Genomic DNA, 25,006 nt, shown 5'->3' with positions numbered 1-25,006 from the left:
AACATCAATGAAATCAAAACACTTTACTGGTCGAAATCATGAACGTCTAATTGCAAGAAGAGAAGAATAAAATCGGGTTTGCAGGTGGCACAAAGCCGACAAGCAATCCATTATTAAATATCTATATAGTAAACATTTTGGTAGGCTATTATTTTAACGGTGAACATTTGGTGGACGCAATTGCTGACAGACTCGAGGCAGCGTTTGGCAAAGCCCTGAACAGATAAAAAAGTGTTAAGATTGAGTACCATAAAGTGGCACATCACCTGCTGATGAAATTTCAGGATACGAAACATTATCCATCAAGTTTAATGGTAGTTTGTTTGACATTTTGGGTGGACATCCACAGATGGTAGCACATAATTTGAGTCAGAACAACAATATGGATAATTACAGGGCTTTTTGATCCCCTGTAGAACTGAACGAAGGACTCAATTTGATGTTTGTGTACTCCGATGTGGTGGAGTACAACGTGGTGGGGCACATCCATACCGTTACTGAGTGTCATTCCTTTCAAAGTGGATTAGTACATCCTCACAATTTGCCCGTCAGTAAGTCGTATTTCAGCACTCTCAACATTGCTATGAAAGAAGATCTGGGACAAACTATTCCATTGTCGAAAGGGAAGTTAACGGTGAAACTCCATTGTTGAAAACGATTCTCTAACGAGTTGTAAGTCATGTATTCAGTGTACCGAGGAGTCGCTCGACAATTAGGACATGGTTGAGGAGATATGTTAAAATCGGCCTTTCGTTCGGTTCCCCCCGTTTTCAAACCAATTTTGCCACAAGGATTTCACGCCTTAAAAGATGCCACATTGACGCACGACAAAGAATTTTCCAAACTGTCATCATCGACAAACAAAAATCTATAGAAGCTTTCTTGAGAGCAGGCGAAATGTCTAGAAACTCCTATAAATGCTATGGAAGCTGCTGAGCCAGGCATCCCTTTTTCCCTGACGCCACAACAAGTAGAAGCCAGAAAGAGACGACGAAGACACCCCTCTAAAGCTCTTCACACACCAGAGCTAGAAAGACTAAGGAAAGAAGAACTGTCCGATACTTAGACGTTTCTGATTTTTAAAAGCAGTCACAGAGAGAAAGAAGCAAAATGATGCACAGAGAGTCTTGCGCCTGTTCCAAGTCGGAATTGGATATGTTTACCATGCTGCCCACTATGATGACGAAGCAATATTCCCAATGGGTCGAATTTCACCCCATCTCCTCTTTGAGGGCCTCAGCTCCCATCGAGTTTGAAATCAAAGGACAGCCCTAAGATTACATCGATCTGAAAAGCAGTACTTGTCAAAGTCTACAATACGGATGGTAACGATCTAGATGCCGATGAAGCAGTAGCTCCCGTCAACAATGTCATGCATTCCTTGTTCAGCGAGGTGGATTTGTACTTGAATAACAAACTGGCCAGCAGCAACATGGATACTTACCCTTATCAAGCGTACCTGGAAAATCTCTTGACGTACGAAAACGAATCCAAAAACACCATTCTGGATGCTTGCGTGGTATGGAAACCTGACACAGTAGGCAAGTTAGATGAGGAGGCAGATTAAGATTGCACCAATTAGGGATTCGGTCAATGTCAAAAGAAAATTGCTGGAAGCCGAATTTTAGAACTTACAGATCGCTTGCATTTGGATATGTGGTTAAAAGAGAAGTATTTGCTGAACGGCGTGGATGTTCTTTGAGACTGAATCTCAGAGTACCGTTTATCCATTTTATTATTGGTGCTGCCGATTACAAAACCATCATCAAGGAAGCCAGACTCTACGCCAAGTATCCAATACGACGCGTGGAAGTGAAAACCTTCACCATTGCCACTGGACTCCTATCCAAGATCGAAGATCATCTGTTCCAAACACACTTGCCTAAGCGATTAATTATTGTTATCGTTAGTAATGCAGCTTTCAACGGAGCCCCAACTCAAAATCCATTCGATTTTCAGTATTACAAGGTGTCCAAGATGGAACTCAGTCGCGATGGCAAGACCATGTGTACCATAACCTTCAAACCTGCCTTTAGTGTCAAGACCAATTTCTTGAGGTCGCACTTATCCCTGTAGGAAGCCACCGGACAGTTAGGGACCAACACCAGCCACGGCATTTCGTACGAAAATTATGCAGGAGGCTACGCGTTGTCGGCCTTTGATTTCACTCCAGACCAATGCAGCGACGAGGGACATTTCCACCCTACAAAAATTCGGCAAGATTCGTGTGGAACGTCCGTTTCGTATCGTAACTTATCAGTGTCACGGAATTAAATTCTTTTGTTTAGTGAATACATGTAATCGGGTTTCGCTTTGTGTCGTGTACAACGATACCCGAGGGTGATTTATGTATATTGTGTCGTATTTCGAAATAGTGAGTTCGGTTCATCCCATGCCGCACATGCGAAGTGCTCTCGATGGGACGAACCGAATGCCTACAATGCACAGACTATGTCTGTGTATAAATACCTCACCGTACGTAAATCTCTTTACAATACCAATAAGTCTTGTCAGCCAGCTGTCTGCTTCAAGTACTTGTACATCTTCAGCTGTAGAGCCGTCTAATATCCGGAGTGTCCGGAGTGTCTAATGTCCAGGATGTCCGGAGGGTCTAATGTCCGGAGTGTCACGAGGGTCTAATGTCTGGAGTGTCCAGAGTATCTTGGGTGTCTAGAGTGACCAGAGTGACCAGAGCGTTCAAAGTTGTCAGTGATTGGGGTCGACGTGGTGCAAACTGTAAAGCCAACCACAGGAATTAATCATTGCAGCTGTGAAACTGAACTGCAGCAGCCGTGGAGCTGAAATAAAGTGTACTGATGACGGAGTGTATCTCCTTATATGTAACTTGTTAGCCGTGGGCTAATTTTGGGGTTCGTAAAACCCAGTGTATCTTTCGGGACTGAACAGATAAGTTGTATATCTGTCCCTTTTTTATCACCATAATTTTACTACCTGAGTGAATTCATTTTACTACATGAGTAAAATTCTACATCATTTACTACCTGAGTAAACTATATTTATCGTTTCATTTTCAAATCGTTGTGAACCATTCACCCCTTGACTTTGTATTTGCTAAATTAATTTATTTGTAATTTTCATCATTAAGTCTTGCGTTCTTATGTTAATTAAATCCAATATTTGAATTATGTATACACGCACATATTCATAATTACTTGCTCATTCAAGTCAATCATTATTAAACATTGTATTTATATCATCGTCAAAAGTGTTCTGTTGTTAATCCGAGAATCCTACCCGGTCATCATGTTACAGTGAGTGGTCTGTATGTTTAAATGTAAAAAGTGAGTGATTGTTTCTTTTAGGTCCACGGGTTCCATTTTTTCTTGGTGATGGATAGTAACGTGGGTCTTGTGAGTTTTGGTGTCAGAGAGTGTTTTGCTTCACGTCCGCACTTCACAAATATAAAGCGAAACATTTGTCAGTCTGGCTACCCAGGGTACACCCGTTAACCCGTGAGCTAAATTGCAAAATTGTTAGAACTTCAGATGCACCTGGAGTATGCCATGCGACTCCTGCATGAGCAGGCCATGGAGACAATACAGGAGGAAGCCAAGCATGAGGAAGAGGGGGAGAAGAGAAAGAATACAGAGAAGGAAGAAATGATCTTGCCTCACCTGATGATTAGGTCCGTGTGTGAGGTGAAGCCTCTGGTAACACCAGGACTAACACAAACACAACCACTACCTCATCCACAACCACTAACACCAGCACAGAGACCCGTTGTCCTCCAGACGAAAAACTGGGAGGAGGAGTTGAGCGAGCAACCATGTTACTGACAACATCCACGGGTGTGGACTAGGCGAAGGAGACAAGAAGAACACATCAGAATCCCACAAACGGAAGATTGGGGTGCTGAAGCCAATCAACCAGCCTCTGCGCTCCCAAGAGCAAGACTGAACAGGGAGCAGGACTGGAGTAGAGGTTGCGTCTGTGGGGACAGACATGGAAAGGGTCATCACTGACAGGTGCATCCGAAGTTTTATAAAAACACAGCCCTTTCCAGGGCTAACCAAATCTCTAGAAAAGAGACTATTAAAGCTGCCAATTTATATGCGTGTGGAGTAGTGTAACTCTAAACACTCACTCCTTTCCTGATGTGATTATGTGTGTGTGTGTGTTTGTATGCGTGCGCCTATGTTGTGTGGATTGTAGATATTGTGCTTTTATGCGTTCGCGTACGTTTGTGTGGATAGTTTATTTGGGGTTTGTTTTTTCTCCTTCCCGTGTGTGGATAGTATATTTTATGGTTTGTTTTTTCTCCTTCCCGTGTGTGGATAGTATATTTTAGGGTTTGATTTTTCTCCTTCCCTTCTTTGTGGATAGTAGAGTGTGTGCCTGTATGCGTTTGCGTACGTTGGTGTGGATAGTAGATATTGTGTTTGTATGCGTTCGCATACGTTTGTGTGGATAGCTTATTTAGGGTTTGTTTTTTCTCCTTCCCTTGTGTGGATAGTATATTTTATGGTTTTTTCTCATCCCGTGTGCGGATAGTATATTTTAGGGTTTGTTTTTTCTCCTTCACTTCTTTGTGGATAGTAGAGTGTGTGTTTGTATGCGTTTGCGTACGTTTGTGTGGATAGCATATATTGTTTTTGTATGCGTTCGCGTACGTTTGTGTGGATAGTATATATTGGGGATTTTGGATAGTAGATATTGGGATTTTTACTGTTCACTCCCGTGTGGATAGTAGATAATATTTATAGGTTACTGCATTTGTATGGGAAAATATTTTGGGATGGAATACTGCACGACCTTGGGAGTGCAGTATATTCTTCCGACAAAACGAGTTCATATTTTCACATACAAATGCAGTAACCTTTTTATTATATGCTCATTTTTTTCTTCTACCATAGGTTTAATTATATAAACACGATACACTACAATAAACAACGTAAATGAATGTATGCCGCATTCCAAACTAAATACACAAGCGCATATTCATCATTATACAAATCAACATTATTACAGCGCACATAACTCCGCCCAGATAAATTTGCGCTCGACATAACTTTCGAAAGAAAATGGCGTGTCTAGTTAAAATTGAAATTTGGAGTCATATTGTGAATCAATGTGCATTGAAACAACTTTTCCATTTGATCTGGAATGAATAGATGTTGGTATTTTTCTCGATTCTAGGAAATTTCGTGATTATTGACTGGATTTGTATGTGACGATTCCACACGAAATACATGAGATTTAATAAGCTAGGGAGAAGCGTGTTGACATCTGCAAATGTGTTTGTGTTTCTGTCACTGAATGTTTGAAATCATAATGTGGGAAAAATATGAAGTCTTTCAATTGCAATTATCAAAAAGACGCTATGGAATTTAATGCTTATTTCATTTTGAATGCAGTAAGGAGGATGCAATTGCACTTATCATCGAAATTACAGCACAATTTCGAAATGTGTAATCCAGATTGAAAACCTGTGACAGGGCTCATGTAATTCTGATTTGCAGAATTAAAACAATACATTTTGAGGAAATTCAGGATGTAAAACTGTAAGTATATTTTATTTTGCCATTCTTATCATCAGCTAAAGAAAAGAATATGTGACTTGTCACTTGTATGTTATTTGTAAGGACCTTATCTTGCGTCTATTATATAATGTAGCTAGCCTAAATCCGTAACATTGTATCAACGCGGAATGTGCCAAAGCAGCTGGTATGTGGCAGTCCACGAAACATCTGTTTTAGTTCATTCAGAAACAAATTTAAACAACTACAACGTAAAGAGCCTCTTACGCGAGCGTACATGATTTGTGTACAAATCAAAAGTGCTGGCGTCTGCGTCCATTGTTTGTTTACAATATAAAGTAGCTCCTTTATGCACGTGAATGCTACATGTGTATTGTCGCGCGAGTTCAGTATCGGGTAATACTGAACGATTTTGGCAATGTAAAGTTAAGGGGGAAAAAATGAGCATATAATAAATGAAGTTATTGTAATGGATGTTTACCTTCACGTCCGTGCTTGAATTTTATACACTTCAGCGTTAATCATTCGCGCCATTGAGCCTTCAATACAAAATGGCGAGTAACATGAATATAATGATGCAGTTAGAAGAAGCCGTGGATGGCCTGGGGATGATAGAGGAATTTTTTTTAAGTGAAATTAGTGTATGGGAAGTACAGTCCCCATCGTCTGAAAATGAAAATTAATAATTTAAAGGAAAAAAGGAAAGACTTAAAGAGATGATAAGACAAGAAAAGGAAGAGACGGATGATAAGAAGGACTAAGAAAAGATGAGAAGATGGAACGAGATAATAGAAAAAGAAGAGGAAAATGAAAAGAGGGAGGAAGAGCAGATAGAGGCGAATGAGAAAGAGGATGAAAAGGAAAAGGTGAAGACAAAAAAGAATAAGAATGTGATGGGAAAGATAAGAAAATTGTGGAAAAGAAGACGAGAGGAGAGACAGAAGAAGAAACACAAAGGCTCTTTCAGAGCCACTCCATTGCTTCGAAAAGATTTGTTCTCTTGTCTAATACATTTTTAGTCAATTTTATATTTTAGGTGTGATAGTTTATGTTCATCAATCTATGTATGTGTTATATATGTGTTTACATAGAGTAGCGCGTATTCAGGTCAGATCCTTGCAACATTTTTGTCAATGTCCAGTACCTTGACGTCACCTCACCTTTTGCATTCCTATTCACACTTACAACAACTCATCTTTCCCTTGTCCGTATACAGGCCCAATATTCCTTATGTTAAATTCACGCTGTCGCTATATTTGCCCAGGGGATCTGAAAAATCGTGTCGCTATACGTGCCCGGAGTGTTTGTCTGTAATCTGTAATATAGTTTGCATTGACGCTATACAGCCCCCCCCCCCTTCACTATTTACCTCTGTAGGAAATCTTATTAATGTTTTTTTTTTTATACAAAAATCTATACTTTAATTACCCTTGGTGACATAATCGTATCGTATTCATTGTTGTGTATAAATCCTTTTCATTTGATACCCTTGGTGGCAGATCATACCTTTCTGATAATCGTGTTTAAGTGTTAAACATTATTCATCCATATTGATTGATTGATCTATCAATCATATGTGTACAAGTTCCACTGAAAGACGACTATGAAGTCCAGCTGTGCCACATTTCGTGATTGAGGAATATAGATCAGCCCTACAGTTTTGCAAACATTCGCAAATAATGTTTAAACATTTTCTAAAACCATGAGACAAAAGGTTACAAAATTTAACTTCCATTAACATGCCGTTTAAGTAACAAGTAGAGTATCCATTTAATATTTTGACCAATAGATACATTAGACACCACTGAACTGAAAAACAATATGCAAAGAGGTCATTATTATACATCTTATCAACTATAACATTATCAGTATCATCAATGTCGTCATTTATTGTTATTATCATTATCATTATTATTATTATTACTATTTTACCTACAAGTGTCTTCAACACACAATTGATCTATCAGTGACTTCCGTGACTGAATTAGACAATAGCACTCCCGAAACGTAGATAAGATAAGAATGCAAACAAGTGCGGTTTCTAACATTAAGTCACTCAGTAAGAAAATTTCTGTCAACATACAAGGATATTGTCGCAAAATGGGACTTATATATGGTACGTACCATTTTCGTAAACACACACGCATTTTCTAATGACGCCATAGACTATGTAATGAAAGATTTTTCATCCACAAAGATGGGCTTCTGAACAATAGTATGTAAGTGAACCAAATGTAACAACTGTCTAGATTCAAGTCTTGCAATTACTGGTACATTTATGTTTATTAGAATTGGACAAAAATTTACAAAGGTGATAATAATTTACCGAATCTCTCTCCTTCTGCATTTTCAAAATAAGGTGAATGTGATAGATTTCAGTTGTAAAAAGAAAATGTTCGTATGACTTGATTAACGGGACCAAGGAGAACAGCTGTAGCTTGAAATAATTTTCTCACAGAGGGTGGTGGTCTCCATTGATGTTAGTTGAAACATTAGGGTTACTCTGGCTTTATTTATGATTATTTAATGTATAATTCGGTGATATCGGAATTATTTTTTATTTAAAACAAATCTTGAAGACACGGGGAATGAATGCTGTTAAGATTTCAAGAAAAGAAAAAAAAACAGGTTGCAAAAGAGACAAGGAATGATGGTTACAGATATCAATTTTTGTTCTCGTTACCGTGGCTATAATAAATATAAAGCATATCAAAAGAACGCATAACGTCTTCTAATGGAATAATTGCAGATTTTAAGTTGATGAAACAGTTATGAAAAGAATCATGAAAGAGTGTAATATATTGGACATAACTGACACTTTTTTAGATTGAGGATTTATGCTTTAGGACTAGTTTCTTTTGTAGTTGTGTAGCAAAATGCAAATATTTTAAGACAAGTATAATATTACAAATGAGCGATACATAGAAGGTTTACAACTTAGTAAAACGTACATTCTTTTTTGAGAATATTTACACTTCAATTTCGTACTCTTTCTCAACGTGAATTTTGCCCATTGGATTTTGCTGCTGTCTGTTTAGAGAACAGTGGTAAGTTTTATGAGTAAGAATTTGACATTTTTGATTGTTATTATGCAAGTTTCTATTACATTTAAAAAAGAATTTAATATACAATCTATCAATAAATATAATCGAATTCGCACAATTCTTATTATGAATAAATTAACACAATTTACATCCTTTTCATTCACAATGGTTCACATTTTCTGGACAGTTTTTATCCGCTGGAATAGAAAGAATATTTATCCTATAGTTGTTGATTTCAGCATAATCCATTTCGTAATGCAGAGAACGGCGATTTGCTAGAAACAAGAATTGGTCAAGACAGTTGTCATGAAAATGAGGGAGTCTCAAGTTGTTACACAAACAGTATTTATTCACGCACGTCCTGAGTACACGTCAATAAGCTTCCATTATGGATCGCCGCGCCCCCTGCCTTCAGGAGCAGTCCCTATCTAATGTCGCAGCTACAAAGGGGAGCAGTTATTAGTTAGAACTACCAAGTAAACAACGATACCACACATCTCCCCTACTTTAAGATTATCCGAACATAAGATTTTGCTTATGAGTAGATAGGGGAAAAAAAATGAATCAATTCCGCCAATATGAAACATTAAATAAGTAAGCAACGAATTTACTGTATCTGAACTGTCCACTAAAAGAATTTAACGGAATTGATTTACATAATAGGTTACTGTAAACGTGCACAGGATAGTCCTGATTCTAACACTGTAGAAACCTAAATGTCCATTTCTATTGAAATAATTCAGAAATTGAATACTAAACTACACGTTGGCACATTTATAAGAGTCACTTTCTTAGACAAAATCACTGAATCTGGCTGGTTTTCGGACGATTCTCCCACTTCACGTCCGCACTGGAGTGCTTGGACTGTTGGGTCCATTGGGTACAGTTGGCTGCACTGGGTCACGCTGGATGGTAGAATCATCAAATGGTGGCACGGGCTCCATGTTAGTGAGAGACTTTGTGCTGGACTCCAAATGAGTCCCGACAGGACACTGTGGGGACTCTGTTGCAATGTCTGTAGACATATTTGTCTTGACTAGAAGTAGATTCTCAGGGCTTTTCATCCGCTGTACATGAATTCGACTGCGCCTATATATCCCTTGGGGAGTTTTTACCAAGTAGCTTCTTCGGTCTTTGTCGGCTTGAATAACTATGCCTGGTGTTGACCACTTGTTATAATTTTAAATGCCATTTGATTCTCACGCTGTCTCCCTCAGTAATATCTAGAAATTATGTGTAGTGTGGAGCCGGTTGTAAAATAATTCATATCTTCGTTTTGTCTTAAGGTCTCTCTGCTTGATGATTTTCAGGTTTGGCCACTTGGGGGTTAACTTCTTTTCGATAATGGGCAAGGTGGTCCTCATCTGGCGTCCCATCATCAATTGGGCTGGGCTGGCAGCTGTCGGAGCCGTCGGTGTGGCTCTATAAGCCATCAAGGCAAGGAATACATCATCCTGCTTAAGTATGGACTATTTTGACACCACTTTCTGCTTCACCATTCTCTTGTGGGTAGTGAGGACTGGTAAATACTTGTTTGAAGTTGTATTTCTCAGCAAACTCCTTGAATTATGAGGAAGTGAACTGGTTCCCATTGTCTGATACTACGATTTCTGGGATTCTACATCGTGCAAATGTGCTCTTTAGCTTTCCAATTACCTGTTGGGAGGTTGTTTTTGTTAGATGCATAATTTCCAAACAGCGTGAAAAGTAGTCAATAGCTACCAGGTATCTTTCTTGTTTGGCTTCACAAATATCGATTGCAATTTTCTGCCATGGGCTGTCTGGTAGAGAGGTTCCCTCCTCTGTGATGGCTTCCTAATCTGAAAAAATTCACATGTCTCTATTTTCTCTTGGATCTGTCTCGCGATTCCAGGCCACCATACACAACTTTTGGCTCTCTCGCGACATTTGGCTAATCCCTGATGACCCTCGTGAATGTTATCAAGATTTCAGAGCCTTAAGATTGCAGGTATGATAACTCTGTCCCTGAAGAGAAATAGGTCATTCTGAATTGAGAGTTCACTGCGTACAGCAAAGTATGGATATACATCTAGGGGACAGCTATTTTTTTATCCGGCCATCCATTTCTGGTGAAAGTCATAGCAGTCTGCAGATGATGGTCAGTCCTCTAACCTTCTTTTATTTGTTCTAATTTCATATCGGAAATTGGCCTGTATGTCTCCATCGACTCTATAAAAACTTCTATTTCCTCTTCGTATGTGGCTTCCTGGCCCAGGAGAGGGCTCCGAGAAAGGGTGTCTAGAACTATCAAGAGCTTTCCAGCTACATACTTTGCCTTTGCGTTGAAGCGTCTCAACCGCATCAACAGTCATTGACACCTTAAAGGAGCTTTATCTAAATCGTGTGTTGATCAGAGGCACTAAAGGTTTGTGGTCTGTATGCAATCTGATCGAGTCCAGTCCAACAAGATATCGTGAAAACTTTTCACAGGCCCACACACATGCAAGGTACTCCTCTATCTGTGCATATTTAACCTCTGCAGGGGTGCGTGTTCTGGAACAAAAGGCAACTGGCTTGAGTTTCTCTCCATGTTGTTGGAATATTGCCCCCACCAATTCCATAACTGCTTGCATCAGCGCTGACAACTGTTTACTTGCCAGGGTCATAAAATGCTAAGACTGGTGTGGATGTCAGCATCTCTTGACTTTCGTGAAGGCATAATCCTGGTCTGGGTCCCAATACCAGGCTGTGTCTGATTTCAGCCGGTCTATAATTGGTCATATTATTGTAGACAAGGCTGGGAGAAATCTACCAAGGTAGCTGATCATGCCCATAGTGCGACTAAGCTCACTGATATTTAATGGAGTAGGTAGCTCTTTCACTGCGGCAACCTTTGCTGGACTGGGGAGTATGCCATCAGAGCTAATCACGTGACCGAAGAATTCCAGTTTGTTCTTCCTAAATTCACACTTTTCTTTGTGTCAGCTTGAGACCACTCCTATTGAACTTTTCCAGTATCAAATTTAGGCATTTGTTATGCTCCTCTAAGGTTCTGTCACGAGTATATCATCCATAATGGCCTCTCTGTCCCTTCATTGTCAGTCAGCATCTCTCATTTTTCTCTGAAAAGACTCTGGAGCCGACGTAATACCAAATGGGACTCGTTCAAAGCAGAAGCGACCCAGCGGTGTAATAAAGGTTGTCAGTTTTGCACTTTCTGGATGTAAAGGTATTTGATAAAATCCGCTCTCTGCATCAAGTTTGGAGAAGACAGTGGTGATAATCATCTAGAGTAGGGAGCAGATATCTTTCCCGTTTGACAGCCTCATTGAGCTTCTTCAAGTCAACACAAATTCTGACTTTGCCATTTTTCTTAGAGACTGATACCATAGACGCACACCATTCTGTGGGCTCAGTTACGAACTCATTGATGACTTCCTGCTGCATATGGAGCAGTTCTTTCTTACCTTAGACAAGAAGGGAAATGGTACACGGCTGGGTGCAGCTCTACTGTATGGTCTGGCATCATCATGGGGCATGATCTTTACTGGCTCACACTTCAAGGGCCAAAGTGCTCAAAGGCTGTTTTGTTGATCTCTTCAACTCTTTTCACAAGACCCATTGCATGCGCAACTGCACGTACAAGGAGATTATTGACACGTGGTCCCTTGATGACAAATACCCGAAACTAGTATGATAATTTCTTATAGGTAGTAAGTGCCATAAACTCGCCTCTTGAATCCAGAATCCCTCCAGGGCTACACAACTTGGATTCCGATTGTCTCAGCTTTTGAGTTTGTTGGAAGAGAGTTGTATGTTGCTTCAGACATGACTGTTGTTGCGTCCGCTCCAGTGTCTATTTTGAAGTGAACTGAGGCTCCACAAATGTTCACAATCACACGCCATGCCTTATTATCATCACCGCATATAGTTACTGAGCCAAGGAAGAATGCTTCTTGGTATTCTGCATAATCTGTAGCTGGTGTTTCATTGAATGTGACTCATTTACTCTTTTTGAGCGACAGACAATGGCAAAGGGGTCAAGCTTGTTACAACTTCTGCACAGTTTTCATTTAGCGGGACATCTCTCACCTCTACTTTGCCTCCTGTTGCATTTGTGACATGTTTGTTATGCTGTTGTTTGTCCAATCTGATTTAGTTTTCGCCATTGACGCGGTCCATTTCGGTTGGTAGATCCTGGTTTAGTGCTTGATGCCATGTTCTGTTTAGAGATTTCATCCAAATTTTTGACCGTCTGACTTTGGTCGCGTATCTGCCTTTTTACCAGTTCTGACTGTCTCGCTATTTGTTGTTGTTGTTCTAGGGTTTAACGCCATTTTTCAGCACAAGATAGGTTATACATGGCGTCCAGTATAACTGGTGGAGGAAGAACCCTGGAAAACCCAGGGGAAGAACCACCGACCCACGAGAAGCTACTGGCAGGCTTTCCCACGTACCTACGCTAGCCGAGCCTTGGACTCGAACCCACGCAGACAGAGGTGAGATGACAGTGAGCGCTTTAGACCACTCGGCCACTCGGGGCCCCCCGCTATTTGTATGGACTTCACTAAGGTAAGGTCGGCCTCTATTTGTAGCTTTTCCGAAACCTCTTTATCCAGAATTCCAATTACAAGACGATCCCTTATTGCTTCATCCTTTTGTGCGCCAAAGTCACAATCATCGGCAATTTCATACAGCTTTCTTACAAATTCCTCCACAGACACTCCTGTTTTTTTTACTAAGTTAGTGACAACACACTCTTTCATGGATTACATTGCTCTTGGGGACGAAGTAATCATCGAATTTCTGCAAAAGTGGGGCGTACTTGTCGGCATCTTCGTCGTTAGCAAACTCAAACGATTTAAATATTTGTTCTGCTTCTTTCCCCATTGCATATATTAGTAAACTTACTTGAACTGCCTCATCTTCCTTATTTAGTTTGGTGGCGCTGTTTCCAACCCAGCTACTCCGCTGGCTTCCCAAAGTTAATGCTCTCCGGTGCCTGGGTTTCGCCATTTTCACTCACTGCAAAAGCTTATGTATCTTTTGGAGTCACATCTGACACCATGTCATGAAAATGAGGGAGTCTCAAGTTGTCACACAAACAGTATTTATTCACACACGTTCTGAGTACACATCAATAAGCTTCCATGATGGATGGCCGCGCCCCCTGCCTCCGGGAGCAGTCCCTATCTAATGTTGCAGCTACATAGGGGAGCAGTTATTAGTTAGAACTACCAAGTAAACTACGATACCACACAATAGTCATTATATAAAGCGTTTTTGATTAGTCTTACAAACACTCTTGTATGTTGGAAATGCTCGTCAGTGACTCGATACGTAAAAGGATACTTTTAATACCGGTGTAACAGCCAATTCTTTCCCCCTGCTGAAGGTTTCTCCGGTGAAAGAATCAGCTACCTGGTTCTTCCCCTGGGAAAGAATTGGCTAGCTGATTATTCCCCCTTCTAGTTATTTCTTCCCCCTCCCAAACAATAAGTTAGTTTCCCTCTCTAGATTTTTCTATAAACAAACAAAAAACCAACCAATTAGTTTTTTTTCTTTCTTCATTATTGGACTCTTTGATAATACGCCTAATGCCCACATTTGAAATATCATACATGTGAAGGATCACTTAACAAAAAAGTTGGGGTGGGGGACAGAATCAGCTAGCTGAAGTTTCCCCCTTACAACCAAATAATATCTTTTTATTGATGGGCTCTTTCGTAATACACTTAATACCTACAAGTAGAATATCCTACATATAATGAGTCACTTCACAAACTGGTCGGGGGGGGCGGGGGAGAGAATCAGCTAGCCGTTTTTTTCCCCACAGCAAATCAACAACCAATTGGTTTCTTTTCATTAATGGACTCTTTCCTAATCTGTTAAAGGCCCACATGTGAAATACAATACATGCAATGGTTCACTTAACAATCTATCACATAGGGTTTATTTCAAATGAGCCTTTACGTTAATACAGATTAAGATTTCTGACTAATAACCTTTCAAAAATATATTACACGGAATAAGACACATCTTTTAATTAATGTTCATCTTAGCAAAACTAAACACTACATTAAAATGGTCATTTAGAATGTTTTGTAAACAAGTTTCAGACTGAGAGAAAGTGTCCAAGGAAAAGAATGATGGGTACCTCAACCAATCATACTGCTAAACTCCTTTGGAATCTGGTCCAATATCATCACACACATAAAGCGGCAGGGGCCAGTTTTATGTATAAATTTAATGTCGCATGCACCTGCCCAATGTAAAAATTCATAAAACAAATGATCCATGAGTGAGGTCAAAAAGGTCCATATTTTTGGGTAGGTATTATGAAGTACAACATAATCGTATCACACACTTGACCTGACATTTCTACTGAAGTTCTTAGAATAAAATGTTTGTGCACCCAAACCCCTATTATATAGATGCATTTTTACATCCGGAGACCATTTTTGACAGCATGTGGTGCTCACAGTGCAAAAACATTGTCTGCGAAATAGCTTGAGGCAGTTAAGAATAGTTGTCATCGAAGTCGTTTTTGAGATATTCTACTTGCCTTGAACAACTTGATTCTACTGCTATTGGAGGCTAGCTCTACTTCCTAGCCGACTGTTGGTATTTCACTGGTCACATACTGTTCAATGACTATCGGAGGTGGACATTCCTCACATCAGTTTCAAGAACTACACAAGCCCGAAACACCTTGTTTACAAATATCCATGCTACGTGTTTAGTCTCGAATAAACAGTAAGAAAAGAAAGATAGAAAACAACAAGCTTTGAAAAATTTAACCAAAAAAAAGTATTTCCTGGAAAAATACTGTAAAAGCTGAAAAATATGAACTTACGGTTTTAAGAATCAAATTAAAAAATAATCCAGTAATAATCCACAAATTAAATTTTAGAAGTCCTAGTAATGAAAGTTCTAATGAATTGAAATTCGAGTCCCGACGAAGAATCCAAGGTGGAAGGCGATGACGTATATTGTAGCTATTATTGTGATGTTGTGTCTACAGTCCTGTGCTATTCACAAACAATAATCCGGTGTTTGAATTAACGAAATGTCTTTGTCCAAGAATTCTGTATGAAGACTCAAATTTTTTTCAGGAAAAAAGTTATCCTTTAGAATCCAAATAATCTGAATAAAACTTAAAATGTAATTCCAAACGCTGGTCAAAAACAAACAGATACCTTGACATTAAGTGTTTTAAGCCCAAACTGATCTCTCTCTCTCTCTCTCTCTCTCTCTCTCTCTCTCTCTACGCATCACTATTAAAACTAACTGATGCGCAATTTTTCGAAAAGCCCAGAAATGCGAAATGGAGGCTGTTTACATACAAAATAAAATCACGTAGCCTCAGTATGACTTTCATAAAAACCAATCATTTTATTCCGAGAATAAAAAATAAAAGATTATTTACTTCTTTCACTGATTTCTAAACCAAAGGGGGGAACTAGGTCAGCTTTAGGTGTTAACAACTGAAGAGTCAAGGTCAAACTATTTTCTGAAAAATATATGTTCCTAGTAAACAAAACTAAGTTATTTTGACATATAATGAAATTAAAAATAAAAAGATTTTAAAAGTTACAAACAATTGAATTAAATCAAATATAAATTAAATCAAATATACGTAACAATCCATCTGTATAATTATTACACAATTATAGCTCAAAAACTCACACCATACCCTTAAGTTAAGAAATTTCCCAGGGGACAATATGGGAACACTGGCCCATGCAACCTTAAATGTCTGTTTATGGCAGTGATTCTGCACTCATAATCTCGGCATCAGTTGCTAACAGAGTATTTGACTCTATATTATTGTATTGTAAATACTTATTTACATTGTTGTTCAAGTAATTGCTAAGCTTTTTGGTCCCCATTGTGGAGCAAATATGCCTAACAATACTATTATGGAAAATGTTGTAGTTTTCTTCGCTTCCTGAAATTGGAAAGCTTATAGCTCTAAACATACAATCACCATCACCTCGAACAATTTGTAATTTTGTTAGGGCTGATGATGTCTTATGTAAATTATACCTTGGTCGGTTCTTAAAGGTGACTTGCATTTTCCTACAACTGTATTTGCATCGTTTACCTGTAAGTGGCTTGAATATATTCCCATAGTCTGTCATTGGGAGAAGACCAATAATATTGATTCCAACTAAACTCCACACTTTGGATTGCACTGGTATAGGATTCAGAAGAGGTACTGCATGGATTGGCCCTATATTCACTCTACTAAATTTATCACAGTCACTTACATACTTTATTACACCTAGTCTTGGGTTTTGCAATATACAAGTTTCATGGCTTTATTTGTTTTCAAGTAACGCCACCCTTCCCTGATCTCTTGAACAACCCAAAATATTAGTTAGAACAAAAACATTCACCTATTATCATCACACCTGTGACACTTTCCTTTAATATACATACAGTATCGAACACCTATAACATATGAGAAATACTGGTTGCAAACATCCAATTGTTTTCTTTTTAATTAGCAATTTCAATAAAATGCTTAATTATTTTACACGTGCTAATAAAAACTGACAAACTGGAACAATCATATTCTTCCAAGTGAGACCTTAAATAGTAATATTTTCTGATTTTATATTCTAAGTATATATAAAATCAAAACAAAATTTTATATATATATATATATATATATATATATATATATATATATATATATATATATATATATATATATAACCCCCTCAATGAAGAAATGGCATTAATATATTTTTTGTTAATACAGTAGATTGTAACATAAATAGTTTTAAAATAGTTGGTTTTAGAAACAAATATATTCATTTTCGGGGGGGGGGGATTTGTTCTTTTAAAATTCTTAAAATAAATATGTGTGTTTACAAATTTAGTGTTGCTAATTAATAGTTCTAGAGTATAAAAAGGGTAATTCGAGGAGGGGGAATAATCACCTAGCTATTTCTTTGGGGTGGGGTGTCTTTCAGCTGGATGGGGGGGGGGGAGAATTGGCTAGCCAGTTGTTTCCTCTGTGGAAATAATTGGCTAGCTAATTCGTTCCCCTGGAAACTTTCGGGAGAAGGGTAAATTTAACTACTACACCGATTTCCTGCATGTTCACAGGGGTGGAAATGGTAGTATTAAAAATCACGTTATTTCTCAACTGAATCGATCAACAGCAGAAACACGAATTTGAATGAGTCCTTGTAGGATTAGAACTCGTTTAGTTATTGTTTGGCGTGTATTATGTCGGGCTTCAATGAGCAAATATATGTGGAGCAACAACGTATCCTCGATACTTGGATTGTATAATAAAGTGCGTGTTCGTTGTAAATATCCGTTCGCTGTAGAAAATTGGAACCAATTGGTATACAGCCTAATTAAAAAGGGCTTTTTAATTGATAAGGGTTTTACGAATAAATGTTAATTCCTCAAACAAGGCATCAGCAATAAAGAGCGAACACAAAAACAACATGTGACATTCAAAGGGATAATACATTACCGCGTAGTCTTGTAATGTTGATGATTTTGTATGCAGTCTTAGAAAGACTGACATTATTCCAAAGAACCATTCCTAACATACACAAAACTTCGTACTGTTTTGCTCAGAATCAGCAGAAAGAACGTGATCGATATAGCGTGGGGATACGTCGAGACCATCAGGTCGAAACACATATATGCGCCATGTCAGAAAAGCTTTTTCCCCAACTTGGAACAAAATACAAATGCGGTTTTGTACTTATCACATACCCTGTACACTATGACTTCAAATATTTTAGATGCACGTTGAGCTTGGAATTTAAAACAAATCGGCTTTTATTCATAAGTTTGATTCGGTACATCAACAAATATGATTCCTGGACTTAAGTGAATACATCTTATTAGTACTAGTCTGTGCGTGCCATACAAAAACGGGGATAGAACTCCATATCAACCACGTAACATTAAATGGGTTGGTAATAAATTCATTCCGTATAAAGTATTTGCCTTTACAGAGGATATTTTGCTGCAATTTTAAAATGTTGAACATTTTATCTCCTCAGCGAAGTAAGCTTACTTTCTATTTTGATGGGACCGTCATAAAAAAAATTGGCATTTTGGCTATACTTGTCTTCAGAAACTGTCGCTAACATGTTTCTATAATATTACAAACAAAAATGTCACCAAAAAGTGTGACAGAGCCTGGTGGCTCTTTGGTTAGCATACCGGTCTCGAGTATTGACGCGGGCGGTTTTCAATTCCCACCATTGAACCAGCTTGGGTCAGCTGCCGTGGTGTGTCCTAAAACAAGGCACTTTACTCAAATTACCTCGGCACTAATTAACATACGTGTTGCTGTGCCACACAGCACAAATCCAAACTAAGCCAAAACACGTGACACTGTATTTTGGACAGTTTAATGTGTGTAGAACACCTTCATGGAAACTACAAAGAGTAACGACGTAAAGACCTTAATTTACAAAGGGGGTTTTCTTTTTTCTTAAATAACATAGTATTTAAATCAATGATTGATACAAATTAGTATCCCTGACTTATCAGTACTAGCTTTCATCAGAACTTAGATAATATCAGCATGCTACAAACAAAGTCCATTTATCATACAAAGATCGAGTATATTCTAATGAAAGCTAAGACGACTACAAAATCTTGTACTAATTGGATCGATTCTGTTTAAGTGCTTGCAAAACATTAAATACATTAAGTCCTTAATTTTGTACAAGCTACAAGATCTGGTAAAAGTTTTAAAAACTGCATTTCGAGACTTTAAAAAGTCTCAATGACAAAATATTTTGCACAAAAAAATACTTATATGTATCCATTTTGTAATTAAGCCAACTGCCTAACACCCTATCCATATTCATATCTACACCTGCCTAACACCCTTGGTGTGTGTGTTTGTGTGTGTGTGTTTGCAATTAAGTTCGTAGAACGCTAGGTATATTCATGTTTGTATTTAAATCAACTGGCTAATACCCTTGGTATGTACACGTTTGTATGCCCGCCAAGTGTCTAGCACTATTGGTATATTCATAAAATAATTACCATTTGTCAATCCCTATTTCTCCACAATCGTATGTGAAACAGGAATTTTTTGTATGTAAATGTGACAGTCTCCTGAAGGAAGTATGTTAACTTTTATGTCTAGTCACAGTAACACAAAAGAAACTACCGTAAATCCGCGCGATGAAAGCATTAGAAAATATTAATGAACACGTTCTTTTACAGATCTTCTGCTCGGTTTTACTCTGGTGACATGTATATCAAGTAAGTAATAATACCTTTTTATGCCCATGTTTAAGATTAGTTCAAAGCTTACAATACCATGACAGACGCACGCTAAAATATTGCTACATTTATATTTGCGCGTCAAGTGAGCACTGAAAAATTATGATTGAGTCTCTTAAAATGTGGAATGTGCTGATTCAACTCATTAGAATACGTCTTAAATTCTAGCGAAGGAAGGAGATGTCATGTGTGTATATATATATGTGTGTGTGTGTGTGTGTGTGTGTGTGAGAGAGAGAGAGAGGCGTGTTGTTAGTTCCGAAAGCCATCAAAACTTTACCTTATTCATCAGCAATGTTATCGTTCAATCCACGGAAATCGATGCGCAATATTTTAAGATTTGTATTCAGTTTCAAAACCACATTTGTTTTTTTTATAACTACCATGGTCTGATACTTATTTGTGCAAATTATCAATTGAAAAAATTACGTACAGAAAAAGATAGTATTTACTTTCTAGACATCCACTACTACAATTTTCACCATAAAAAATTACACATACAAATTATTCACAAATAATTACATGTTAAGATCAGTAGTCAAAAACAATGTAAACACAGCGACATAAGCTAGAATCTTCATGGGATAAGAGACTTTCTAAACCCTTTAAAAGCACAGCCAGGTAAGGATAGTAACGCTATTAAAATAGCTGAATTATAAAACTGTGTGCAAGATCACCACCCAAAAAATTACTGTTTAAATGGAGTATTAAGCTCGTCGTGGTCAATAATTCAGGCAAATAGAATAGAGTGAAAAGGACAAGTAAACAAAATAACGGTAACTGTTTTTGGAAAATCCTATTTCTTATTGTTTCTAATTGGTAATGGGTAGCAGAAATCGTATTTAAGTAATGAAACCTTGCACACTCACAAATATAATCCCAATTCTGTACATTAACTAATTACATGGCTCGTTAATGAATATACTCATAGTGGAAATTTTATGTAGCTTTTCGTGTGACTCGACCGGGGTTCGAACCCGCGACCTCCTGCACTTCCCCACATAGGTCATTGGAGCGATCTTTTGTTAAATAGCCCGCAAAACGATAAAACTTAAAGGATCCATGACTCATTTTGTCTATGTTAAAATATATTAGAAACGTTTACGTAAATGTCGCATGAATTATTCATATTTTTAAGTTTCCTGAATTGAATCAGCTGACTTTGAAGTATCTTTTACGATTGTCAGATGTCTTCCACTTACAGTAAAAACTTAAATAGTCCAGATATCAATTCGTTGATTACCTTGCATCACTCAAAGCACTTTCGTAGGAACTCGATATCACATTCTCTTGTTCATTACGTCGAAAAACATGAAACGAATAAAAACAAAAAGCCGAATATCTTTGGCCCTTCATGTTTCCTAAATTCTACAGTACATTATCTCCAAATGCATTGAACTATGAACTGATGGTCCAAATTAATATATCGATTTCTTCAACTGTATTTTGAAAACCTTCCTATCTGGATCTGTTTTATGTGACATTTTACGTTTAATATTTATTTTGGCAGAGTATAATACACATTTTGCAGCCGGTAAGTTTCTTTCAAATTATCGTTTCTTCCTCTTTTCTTTTTCCGTTTCGAACTTTTAAATATAATTATTAGGATATACGTAACCAGCGATCTCGACTGCACCCATTAAGCAACATTTTGTTAATATTGCCAAAACGGATAAAATCTTAATTTAAATAGAAGAAAGGTAATAATGGGCCTGGCCGAATTTCTAATATCGTACTTAACAATCAAACGATGGTATCCAATTTCCCTTAATGGGTGTGCAACTTAACAAGCGGACGATGTATCAAATTTCCCTTAATGGGTTTGTGAATACGTGCATATCAATCTATCTACCTACCTATCTATCTATCTATCTATCTATCTATCTATCTCCCTCTATAAATGTATATATTTAATTGTTTTTCTGTTAGTTTATTTTTTTCAAAATCATTACATGTTATTGTAACGTAATATTGTTTGCTGGACTTGACCTTGCCCAAACTTTAGTTCATTTCTGACTGACCTGGCTGATTGTACAATTTTTTTATTTCATTTATGTAAACATCTAAACATAGCTTCTTTATTCTATATGTGTATGAGCTTATTAACCAGATTATTATTCATGTAAACAAAAGTGGTAAACATGTTGATCAGGGTCAGGGTTTTAGAGATTCCCATGTGAATTTAATGTTATTGTGCTGTAAGTAAACAAGGCGCATTAGGATCATTCTAAAAGATTATGTAACTTTAGGTAATGGTTGTTTTTAGAAAATGCTAATGTGATCTGAGGTCAAGCAGAGAACTATATTATCTTGTGACTGCAAGGATTTTACCATTCGTGCACTATAAGTTGTATTACGTTGTGTCCAGTTTAGGCTGAATTTTATTTTCTTCAAAATATTGAATTCAAGTGATTATTTTCTCTGTAAATACAAAAGTGCTCTGACAAAATTCTTTAATAAAGACATTCACTGGAATTTATAAAGAATTAAAACCAGGAATAATATTTATGTGATTCAACAGGAGAATGTTGACTTGCCAGCACTTCGCTGACCATAAGTGACACGTCATTGCCTTCAATTGTGGATCTGATTGGACTTGAACTCATTTTCATTCATGACCTTTATTGTCTTTAGTTCTTGGATTATAATTTGGATTCAATTCGCCCTAAGTTCGTTTTTCTCCTTTTTCACTCTATGATCTAGGGAAATGAATTATTTTTTACATTTTACAAAGCATGTTGGATTCACTCTTTACTCCTATTTATTTTAATATCATAGACTCGCAACACTATCTATCTATCTATCTATCTATACTTATCTATCTATCTATCTATCATATCTATCTATCTATCTATCTATCATATCTATCTATCTATCATATTTATCTATCTATCTATCATATCTATCTATCTATCTATCTATCATATCTATCTATCTATCTATCTATCTGTCTATTTATCTATCTACCTATCTATCTATCTATCATATCTATCTATCTATACCTATCTATCTATCTATCTATCTATACCTATCTATCTATCTATCATATCTATCTATCTATCTATACCTATCTATCTATATATCTATCTATCTATCTATCTATCTATCTATCTATCTATCTATCATATCTATCTATCTATCTATCTATCTATCATATCTATCTATCATATCTATCTATCTATCTATCTATCCCTATCTATCTATCTGTCTATACCTATCTATCTATCTATCTATCTATTCGCATGGCTGAAAATACTTAAGTTTTTCAACCACGAGATGAAATATATCTGTTATTCACTTGTAATGTGCAAATTTTAGTTTTTGCTAAAACGCATTTGCTAGGAAAAAGTATAAAATATTGAAGTAGCAGATTTCTTTCTGGATCTCGCGCGATGTCAGCGGTTTGCCGTTTATATTGTGTAGTATTTTATGATTATTCGCACAGGGATAAAAAAAAATTCGTTTTATTATATACTAGACTTACTCCAGATTTGAAGCCTGGAAGATTGAACTCACCCTTCAGCGCAACACAAAAGGCCCCTAAAAATCAGCGACTTTAGTGAGCGGTAGGATTAGTATGGCCTAATGTGTCGCAGTAAATAACATTTTTGGCATTTTGTAAACTATTTGATAATATCTGACAAAAGCCAGTCCGTCTCAGCAATGTATCACGGTAGGCTTATCACCGTTGTTAAGGAAGTATCGACAAATGACTTCATAGAGACACGAACGTTGTCGAGTTAACTTTCTTCAGCAAAACTACATTTCCATGTCGGAAATCTAATGCAGTTTATATTTATTTGTTTTAGCTCATACAGTTCTCAATTTTGTTGTTGCAGGCAAAATTTTTGTTAGATATTTTTTTCGCAGATGAAAATATGAGTTCGCCCATATAGTTCTGTATTTTTTTCTTAAGTATATAATGAATATAAAAGCATGCATGCATGCACGTATACACACAAGCACACACACATACAGACATACATACACACGTACACTAATGGTCTCAATTTGACAGTACATTACAAATTCAAACTCCCTAACCTGCATGCTAATATTCCTCATATATATATATATATATATATATATATATATATATATATATATATATATATATATATATATATAGCTCAATCACATACACTTCTTACTGACGATTAAAGGGAACACTCGTCCCACTCTTCCCAACCTTATACGTAGCTAGAAGAGGGGTCGCTGACCCCCCATGAAAAGTATGCCGTCGACCTTGGAAGGGGTGAGGAACCCATCACGAAACGCCATTTTGTAACCCTGTCCTAAGAAAGAAGTAAGACAGTCAAGGACGAAAATGAGATCACTACCAGCCAAAATGGCCTCCATTTTGTACTCCAAAACTAAAAATACATTTTGATATTTTCGTTTGTTACAAAAAGCCAATCCGAGCCTTGTTAGCAAGAGTTTTAGCGACTCATCATAGTAGGGTCTTAGTATTGTAGTTTGGGGGTGAAAATTAATAACGTACATTAATATACATATATATATATATATATATATATATATATATATATATATATATATATATATATATATATATATATATATATATATATATATATATCTTTCATATCCGCTGTCCTGTGATGTGTAATTAAATGATAATTGGAATAATAATAAGTGGTTTGCGCTAACTATGGAATCTCAGAGTGCTAAACTAGCTCAACAACGACTGCGGACAATTATAAAATATCTCGCAGTCCGTGATTCTGTTAAACAACAGCTACGGTACGCATTGTTTGGTCATACAATATGTCTTCGTAGTGGCTAACGTAATTGCACAGCCAGTCATGCGGTGATTCTCCTGTAAATAGCGGAAACTGTCATTGATCGCAACACATGTTAATTGCCGTGTTTTTGTTCGAGAGCCAGTCGAGAAACATGTTCCATGTGCCTTTTGGACACAGTACATTATTTCATCCCAAATGATTATTCTCAGCATATATTTTTGCCCCATTTGCTCGGAGGTCAACGCATCACCATGACATCGAAAGAAACCGTGATACGTGCACGATTTGACACCACGCTGTTTCATCTCTCTGGCAAGACGGTGAGTTAGTGTTAACACAATCATATCTGAGTTGCAAAACAAATTTATCGCACGTGTTGTTTTACCAAAACCACTATTGCCATTGAGCTAGACCGTCATATATCTTGTGATTGGATCATTTACTGACGGAGAAGATG

At 37.3% G+C, this 25,006-nt stretch overlaps 1 protein-coding gene across 1 annotated transcript in view; it reads left to right on the top strand.

The window, feature by feature from the left end:
- Window positions 1–7,525: 7,525 nt before the first annotated feature.
- LOC149778424 (uncharacterized) overlaps window positions 7,526–25,006 on the top strand; it is a 166,654-nt gene continuing 149,173 nt past the window's right edge. Inside the window, exons 1-3 of the mRNA XM_089939250.1 lie at window positions 7,526–7,614; window positions 19,727–19,765; window positions 21,297–21,320. Of these exons, the coding sequence (XP_089795376.1) occupies window positions 7,599–7,614; window positions 19,727–19,765; window positions 21,297–21,320 (79 nt within the window). The 5' untranslated portion in view covers window positions 7,526–7,598. The remainder of the gene's footprint in view (window positions 7,615–19,726; window positions 19,766–21,296; window positions 21,321–25,006) is intronic.

The sequence above is a fragment of the Sinohyriopsis cumingii genome, chromosome 17 (genome assembly GCF_028554795.1).
Source record: "Sinohyriopsis cumingii isolate HCF-2022 chromosome 17, ASM2855479v2, whole genome shotgun sequence".
In the NCBI taxonomy this organism is placed as follows: domain Eukaryota; kingdom Metazoa; phylum Mollusca; class Bivalvia; order Unionida; family Unionidae; genus Sinohyriopsis; species Sinohyriopsis cumingii.
The sequence above is the reverse complement of the archived record's forward strand: the minus strand, read 5'-3'. Positions and strand labels throughout refer to the sequence as shown.